General features: G+C 47.0%; 1 protein-coding gene across 1 annotated transcript; it reads right to left on the bottom strand.

Moving 5' to 3' along the window:
* Positions 1–5,851: 5,851 nt before the first annotated feature.
* Positions 5,852–8,542, bottom strand: LOC124650005 (WAT1-related protein At1g44800-like). The gene is made up of 7 exons (XM_047189573.1): positions 8,273–8,542; positions 7,398–7,460; positions 7,192–7,308; positions 6,854–7,097; positions 6,533–6,691; positions 6,283–6,434; positions 5,852–6,193 (listed from the first exon to the last, which is right to left on the bottom strand). The coding sequence occupies exons 1-7, from the start codon at positions 8,461–8,463 to the stop codon at positions 6,022–6,024; spliced, it is 1,098 nt and encodes a 365-aa protein (XP_047045529.1). The 5' UTR covers positions 8,464–8,542; the 3' UTR covers positions 5,852–6,021.
* Between the last annotated feature and the right edge of the window lie 516 nt (positions 8,543–9,058).

Raw genomic sequence — 9,058 nt, 5'->3', positions numbered from 1 at the left:
TTGCGGCTGGAGGGCGGGATGATTTTCAAGGATTTCGACAATCGTCTCTTCTGTTGGCATCTTATTGCCCTGCCGAGTCAGGCCTGTCTTGTACATTCTTGGGGACAAGAGAACAACCATAGGAACAATAGCAAATCTGGGTAGCTGGAGGCTTTACCTCCAACTAGTTAAAAAATTGCGTGGCCACGTAATTGTCCAGTTTCTTTTCTCGTTGGATATTGTGTAAATGATTGGTTCACGTGCTACTTGATACCTTGTTCTGAGACATGTGAAAAATTCGAGCAGTGTGCATGTTTTCACTGATTTCCAGCCACAGGCCACTCAACCCGTACATGATGAACTAATCAAGTCTCAATTTGAAATTTATGGCAAATGTGCAAATCCTCAATTTCACCAATTTGCAAAGTTGTCTCTGCATCTGCGGAGACAGCATCGTCGTTGAAGTTGTCGGACCCGCAACTGTGAGGCACCGAGGTTTCCCTTAGCCAGCAAAGGTCGCTGGCAAAGGCCTGAACCCCCTTCCTCGCGCCTGGTCAACTCGACACACACATCACCACAGCAGGTCAGCAGCGTCCTGGTTCCTCTGCTAAGCACCACCGCGTGCCCCCTCGTCGTCCGCCTACACTGCCGACCCAACCCCGGCAACTCTAGCCGGGGCTGCCCAGGCGCGCCGCCGTCTTAAGCAGTTCAATACGGTGTCTGATTTCCTAAGGCACCTCTCACCATGTAGGTAAAAGGAAGACGGGTACCACCTGCCAGGGACCCAGCTGCCTCCTCTCCCTCGTCGTGACGCGCTGCCCTCCTGCCGCCGTCCCCGTTTCGACGTACTAGTTCGACTGTGCTTGCTTCTACAATGCATCCCTTCACCCAATCCTCTTTTTCGCTGCCGACTGTTTATCGACTCACTCCCCAACGCGGCGGCTACTCCGCCGCCCACTGCGCACTCACGTGGTTACGCCTCTCTTGCCGTTGCTGGTTTCATTTTGCCTCTTAGCCATGGACAACGACGACAAGATGCTGATCCATCAACTGACGGAGGAGAATGACGCCTTCAGCGCCGATGTTCGGGAGCACTTGTTGATCCTCGCTTGCCTTCAAAAAATGCATGCCGCAGACCATAAGAAGGGACCACGACGTGGAAGTTTCAAGCTTGAAAGAGAGAAATCGAAGCCCCAGCAGAGGATGGGGGTCATACAATGCTTTACACCGACTACCTTATCGACGTCGCAACATACGGTGGCAATTTTGGGAGGCGCCAAGCTGAAGCACAACGCAGTTGGCACGCCTGGTTTCTAGTCAATCCATAAGTGCATCGCTGCCATGAGGTTCCTTGCATACGAAGCTCCTGCCGATACACATGACGACTACCTTCAAATGAGTGAGTCAACTGCCATAAAATGCGTGTATAGATTCTGCGCGGTGTTGGTGGGAACGTTTGGGGCCGCCTATTTGAGAGGGCCAGTTGAAGCAGAGACTGCTATGATCGTGGCACAAAACGCATCGATAGAATTTTCTGGAATGCTTGAAAGCATCGATTGCATGCACTCATCCTCAAAGAACTGTATGTTTTCTCGACAAGGTTTGTACAGATGGCATCACAGATAATGCCGTTTGGTAGTTGATGCTATGGCAGATTAAGATATGCAGGCTTGTCATTCATTATTTGGCATAGCGGGATGGCACAATGACATCAACATCCCGCAGCGATCCTAGATATTATCCAAACTTGTGGAAGCTCATGCTGTAGCATGAAACTATAAGATCAATGGCCACTCATATGTCAAAGGGTGTTATCTAGCCGACGGCATCTATCTAAATGGGCTACATTTATCAAAACAATCTCCGAGCCTCTTGGTCAGAAGAAGTTCGACTTTGCAGACCATTGGGAGAGGTGCAAGAAGGATGCCGAGCATGTAGTTGGTGTGCTCCAATCTAGATTTGCTATTGTTCGGTACCCTGCTCTTACCTGGTGTCAAGATCAAATGTGGAAGGTGATTTATGATTGTGTGATCATGCACAACATAGTCATCAAGAGTGACCGCAAGACTCAAGAAAATGGCTATGTTGCTCCCTATGAGTGTCAGGGTCCTCTTACGGATATCGATCACCAGGTGCCAGTGGATTTCGTTGATTTCATGGGTATGCATGTAGAAATCCATGACTCGAATACTCATCAGCAATTGCAAGATGATCTCATAGAGTATATGTGGAGGCTCAGTCATCAAATATGTTAGCGGCTTGATCAAGTTGAACTCCAAATTATTTGATTCATTGTATGTTTTATTTTCAGTTACAAACAATATTATCAAACATATTTATTTGTGTGTTTAGTTGGGTGTGTGTTCAAATGCTTAAAGAATTGCAAAAAACATAAAAAAAACTATTTGGGGCCGCGTTTGGGTGGCGCGAGTGGGAACATATGCGCAGACGGCACCCCGTGACAACATCCCCCAAACGATCGATTTGGCACTTCCGCAGGACATCGTTGGGGACGCGACTAGAGATGCTCTAACAATTTTTGGGCCGTTATACACTTATACTGGTGGCCGCTTTGGACTTTATTAATTTAGTTTTGCTAGAAATCAGGTTCCTGATTTTTGTTATGTCTAAGTCTATTCCTTAGCCATTGGATTTGTCTTGTGATTTGTGCTGGAATGATAGATGTAAGTGGGTTGTAACTGAGATTTCCCTAGTCGTAAGTGGGTTGCAACTGAGATTTTCTTAGTTGTATGTGGGTTGCAACTGAGATTTCCCTAGTTGCAAGTGGGTTGCAATTGAGATTTCCCTAATTGCAGTAAGCTGCAATTGAGATTTCCCTAGTTGCAAGTGGGTTGTGACTAAACAAAATCCATACCGTTGAATTTACTTTAACATTCGTGCTAGTCTAAGAGTTTCAACTTGGTTGTAATTGAGACTTGATGACATCACGTGCCTGAAATTTAGTTAAGTCTAAGTCATCTGAAATCTAAACATGCTCTTATTAATTTATTAGAAGGCAAGTCTCCGCGATGTTGAGAAACTTGCTTGGTGTTCGCATTAGTGGTATGAAAGTGGGGGAGTCAGCACATGTGAAGTTCAGAGTCCTACCTTTTAGGGTGAAAACCCAAGGTCTGGCCTTAACTGGTTATGTCTGGCAATGACCTTGTTGGAGGCATTGTTTTGAGAGCGGGGACTATCTTCAGGGTGAAAACCTAAGATCTTTGATCGGGCGACGACGGTGCTGGTGCACTATTCCCTTCTTGGAGGAGTCGCTTTTGGAGAGTCTGTATTTCAGATGTTGTCTAGGGGGTGGATGTATTACTATTGCTAGGCCTGTGATACTATAACATGACTTTTCTTTCTTAGTTTTTTTTTATTTTTTTGGCTGTGTGCATTCGTACTGTCATTAGGATGTTGCGTTGTTGCAGAGGCTAGGTATAACTAATATCTTTTGATATTAATATATTTTTTTTATCGAAAAATTTAAGAAAGCAAGTGAGGGACCGAGGGGCTAAACTGCAGAAGAAGGAACCGCTGAACCACCTATATAGGAGGGACTGTGGATTAATTCCCCAATAAAAAATGGCCTACGTCCGATTTTGATTTAACAGTAAAGAAACTTACACTTAGAAGAGGAGCCTAATTGTTCCAAATCTTTGGTTTCATAGGGGTGGCGATGTTACCCTCAAATTGAATCTTGTAGGCGGAGGACGGATATTCATGACAGGTCGTGAGATTCCAAGGGATCGTCTCCGGAGTTTTCATCTAGCTGCATTTGCTGAAGCTCGGTTCAAAGGGACTAGAATGTGTTGGACGGAGAGACCCTGCATGATATTGATCTTGTGTACCCTATAATTTTCTTGCATGGCTTTGGAGATGCTACTTTTTCTGGATTTTGACAGGATGGGGATATGTCCTTTGGCTTTAGCCCTTGCAACTAAGGAGAGTGCCTGAATTCCGCTCTGGGGTCATTGCCACTTCTGCCGCATACAATAGAGATCCATATAAATTTCCCAGACTTATTTCTTTTCTCTGGCAGCAAAAAAAAGTGTTGAATAGCAAGTTGTCAGAGTGGAAGATTGAGTGGTGGCAAGTGATTTGTATCTTTTTTTTCTTATAAAATACGCTTTATTATACTCAACCTCAAGATATGCCGACTCGGTTCCTCGGAGGTGCTTATAGAGGTAGGGTATACGTGCGTGCGTTCATATGGGTGAGTGCACATACGTGTTTATGAGTGTATGCACTGTACTGTGTTCTCAAGAAAAAAAAAGAGTATCACGAGGGCACGATACAAAGAAGTTTACACCTAACCTCTGCTGCAAGTGACTGATATCTATACGTGGTAGCTCGAAGAAGGAGTACACTCAGAATCTACAAGTGAAAAATATCAATATATATTATTATTATTATTGTGGTAACCCTAACCCTCCTCCCCTCGCCGCCGTCAGGATTCAACGCCGGGCAAAGCCTGCGCGTTTGACGGCGGTGGCGGGGCCTCCTTCTCCGGGCGGCGACCAGTCGATCTCGCGGCAGCGGTGACGATACCGAGCATTGGCGGCGGCGAGGTGCCGCGGCCTTCCAACGGAGATCCCGCTTCGACGAATGGGTCGTTGGTCGTGCCTGGTGGCCACGCCCCCATGGCTGCATTCGACGAACCCGGATCCATCATGTGCAGAGTTCAGGCTTGCCGTCGAGGTTGTGGGCAGCGTGGCGGCGCTTGGCTGCGCTGACGGATGGGCACCGAGGTGGCGTCACCGTCGATGAGCTAGGCGGGTGCGGGATCTCGGGCGGTGGCCCTGGTGGATCTTGGTGGTGGCGGTCTGTGTTGGATGGCGCGGTGGCCGGGGTTTGGAGGCGATGCGCCCGGCTAGAGAGTCTGCGGGGGGAAACTCGTGGTCTTGGCGGTTGCTTACGGGCGACGCCGACCGTGGCTACCCGCTGGCGTGCCGGTGGTGTATTACCTCCAAACTTGGAGTGCGAGTGGCCGGAAGGTAGTGTGGGGGCTGCATGTCCTAGTTTCGAATAAAGGTGGCTATGCTAGGGTTCCAACTCGCTCCAAGATAAAGAGCCGCCAGATGCGTGTTACCATTGATCTGGCTGAAGTATTCTGTTCCGGAAGGCTCCGCTGGCGAATCCAATTGGCGATTCATGCCTGGAGATGACTGGATCGGGTGGGATTCGGTCGTGCGCACCCATGTTTTTCCTCTGACCATTTGGTTTCAGAGGGAGCGCTTCGAAACTCTGTTGGTTGTTAATATTATGGGGCATGTTCTTGTTCCATGGTGCTGACGGAGAATGTCATGGAAGCCGAGATCTGATGACTAGCGATGGTGGTTTGAGTCTGGTGGGCGATGAGGAATTGGCTTGGTGATTCGTAACTTGAAGCATTGGCATGCCAGTGAGGGCGGCAGCACGGGCAAAGTTCAAGTCTTATCTTTTAGGGTGAAAATCCAAGGTCTGGTCTTAATTGGTTGTGGTTGGCAATATTCTTGTTGGAGGCATTGTTTTGAGAGCGAGGACTTTCTCAGGGTGAAAACCTAAGATCTATGATCGGACGATGATGACACTTGTGAACTATTTTCTTCTTGGAGACGTCGCTTTTAAAAAAGCTGGACTACGGGTGCTGCCTGGAGGTGATAGTGCCGCTTCTTCAAGGAATTGATCACATAACTTTTTTTTTAATTCTTCTTTGTTTTTTGGTTGTCTGCATCCGTAATGCCTCTAGGGCAGTGTGTTGCTGCAGAGGCTGGGTGTAATTGGTATCTCCGCGATATTAATATATGCTTTTTGTCAAAAAATAACAGTAGGTACAATGTGTCGAAACTTAGGTGCATTGCAGGTCAAGTGGTAAGCAATAGCTAGTGTGATGTGTGAACAAAACACGCACAGATTTTATTTACTGCTCCGTGGATATGTATAATGAGTGACAAGCTAAAGTTACATCAACCCAAATAAGTCAAGAGTACACAGCTAGAGTACATGTGCTAGGAAAGGAGCCGTCCTGAAACTCTGCATAGTGGCATGCAGCTTTAGTGTCTGTCAAATGCGATCGAGGTTGCTTTCCTTGGTAATGCTTGTCGCAGTAAACGGTAGCTCAAAAGCTTTGTGCTTCTCAAAGTCGTCGTCTCGCTCGACTTGGTTCACATGATCGTTGCTCTTGCCCCAGATGAGAGCGTAGACACCGATAACAATAACCATAGCGCCAATAATCCTAGATCAGTGAATGGATCAGTAGCCATCGTATAGAAAACAGAGTATATAGATTTTATTTTGCAGTGTGAAACATGTAGATGTAGATACCTTCCCAGTGTGATCACCTCGGAGAGAATGAAAGAGCCTAGCACGGTGACTATGATCATGCAGAGAGGGCTGAAAGCAGTGACGAACACCGGGCCCCTCTCCTGGATCACTATCCCTTGCACATAGTAAGCAACCCCAGAACACATGATCCCCTGCAGTTTGTTAATTATATAAGCGCACAGCAACCATTATTCACCATAGCCAGCCACAGGAGTAAGTAATTCGTCGTTTCAACTTGGTTCCAACTTACAGAGTAGACGGCGGTGAAGAGCCTCATGTCGAAGCCGATGGCCCAAGCCTTCATGTCATGCTCCATCACCAGCGCCACCGCACCGCTCTGCATCACCCCCATGCCGCATATCAACGTCGTCAGGGACAGCTCCGACGGGTAACTCCTCAACGTGTGCGACTGAAAATCACAAACCAAATCGATTTAGTAATTTCTCACCACCAAGATATATATCTGCAGTTGACAAGAGAAAGTGTGACTTCACAATATATATCTCCGCAGTTGCAAACTTGCAATAGATATACAACTGAAACAGAAGGCAAGAGAAGAGCGTGACTTGACCTGGAGTATGAAGAAGGCGGACCAGCAGAAGCAGCTCAGCAGGATCATGAAGATGCCCATGAGCCAGCGGCCGCTGCTGTGGCTGGCGCTGTCCGCGATGGCGTGGCCGGCGGAGTGCTTCGTCCACGGGAAGTTGACCACGGGGCCGCTGAAGAGTATCATGAGCAACGCTCCCCCGACAGTGATCAGAGTGCCGGCGATCTTCGCCTGGCTCCGCCGCTCCCTGATGTTTATTCTCTCCATCCTATGTTGTATAACATGTTATTGGCAGTCGATTTCATCACAAACTTAAGCACAAGATTCTTAAAACGGAGAAACCGACTTGTTTGGAGTTTCACCTGAGTAGTATGGCGTTTACAAATGTTACGGCAGGCAATATGTTGGTGAGCGCCGACGAGAAGCTCGCCGACGTGCTATTGGCTCCCATGTAGAAGAAGTTCTGGTCAAGCACAGGCCTTGAACAATTGGAGAAAACAACTGTGAGGATGGATCAAGGAAAGGCACCGTGAATTAAATGCATTATTACATGGAAATCGATCATTACTCAAGTAGCGCCAGCGCGAGGACCTTGCCGAACAGTGAGAGGGTCATTTTGGCCCTTGTTTTCCTGTCACGCCAAAAGAAGAGTAGACATGGTGTTATGGGACAACAAGTCACTTTGTCTGCTACTGTTCAACGAAAAGTTGACAACAAGGGACAAAGGGAACTGCTACTGTTCTTATAGTTGCTTCTGAATATGCATGGTCACAAGTGCTTCACATTCAAGCTAATTCACCAAGCTCAATTAAGAGTACTTAATTGTTGTGAAGATTGACAATATAATTATCTACTGTGTATTACCAGACACACTATACACAGAAAGGTAATGCAAGAATTAGCATAAACCCTTTTAAAACCTGTTACACATTTGCGTTATTTCAAGGGCTTCAATGCCACATCCATTTAGACGTACATGTCAACATTTTTAAAATTGAGCATAAACTTTGTATCATATATTTTTAGAAGACGGAAAATTATCTAAGGTATGCAAATATCTGCTAGGAACCTTAGTGTTGTTCCCATCAGTACTTAAGCCTAGCTTGTACTATTTTTGGACATCTTTGTTTGCCTACAAAATCAAAATGATATTTCCGGCAAACTGAACATAACAGAGCACAACTTTCGAATCGATCACAAAGCAGAACTCCTCCAAAGCACATCGGACTACTCGAGTAGCCAATTTGACTAACTTAACCATAGTTAAGCACCACCATGGATGGATGCACACCAATAACTGAAATACATGCTATCCACATGAAAATAAAGCTAAAGCTAGCACAGAGACGATCAAATAGACGATTTTAACGATTTTAAAAAATGCATGGTGATCAGTGAGAATCTAGCTATAGGGACGATGCACGAATCAGAGCTAATAACAACCTCTCAAACCATAGCGCGAAGGGCGCCATGACGACGGCGGCGACGGCATTCCGGTAGACGACGAGGACGTAGTGGCTCATGCCCTGCCGCAGCGAGGCGACGGAGATGAGGAAGAGGCCGGCGAAGCCGAACTGGAGGAAGACCATGGCCAGGTAAGGCATCACTTTCCTCCATTTCCCGGCGAGTTCCATGTGACCCTCTCAACTAACTGCCTCGACTGGATGGATGGCTATATGTATCGAGCACCGATGGCCTGGTACGCCTGCCTGCCTGCTTGGTGAGTTATCATGCAAGATCGCCAAGCGCACCCTTATATACACACTCACCCGGGACTGCCAACCTGGACGGCTGGATTGCCCCATACGCTACTGTATGTTTGTGGTCTCAAACTAGGAGCGTACGTGTTTTGGTCCGTTCGATCAAATCAGGACATCGCAATCAGGTCAATAACGACCGTCCATCTGATAACTCTAAAAATGATCAAATCTCCGGTATATTTCCACCTGATAAAGAGCAATACATTAATGCCAGGATTATCCAAGAATGCCAAGAGTTAGCCCCAACATGGAGGTGCCCCATCGTGGATGGCTTAACCCATAGAGGAATGTGATGAGGTGCTCAGGAGAGGTGATAGCCCTTTGTTTTGTTGTCGAGGTAACCAAGAGCGTTGGGTGATACGTGAAGCCGTGAGTGCAGGTAAGTGTCGTGGAGTCATGGATGCTACTGTGCGCGGATGATAAAAACAAGGACTTGACCAGGGCAGCCGTTGCCGAAGATGATATTGTC

Source organism: Lolium rigidum, chromosome 4 (assembly GCF_022539505.1).
Source record: "Lolium rigidum isolate FL_2022 chromosome 4, APGP_CSIRO_Lrig_0.1, whole genome shotgun sequence".
Lineage (NCBI taxonomy): Eukaryota > Viridiplantae > Streptophyta > Magnoliopsida > Poales > Poaceae > Lolium > Lolium rigidum.
The sequence above is the reverse complement of the archived record's forward strand: the minus strand, read 5'-3'. Positions and strand labels throughout refer to the sequence as shown.

Bases quoted from the DNA above. Each gene is read 5' to 3' on its own strand.
- LOC124650005 (XM_047189573.1), bottom strand. From the start codon at position 8,463: ATGGAACTCGCCGGGAAATGGAGGAAAGTGATGCCTTACCTGGCCATG. The intron at 7,098-7,191 runs GTGAAACTCCAA...TATACAACATAG, and splicing joins GTAAACGCCATACTACTCAG to GATGGAGAGAATAAACATCA. The intron at 6,692-6,853 runs GTCAAGTCACGC...TGTGATTTTCAG, and splicing joins CCGCCTTCTTCATACTCCAG to TCGCACACGTTGAGGAGTTA.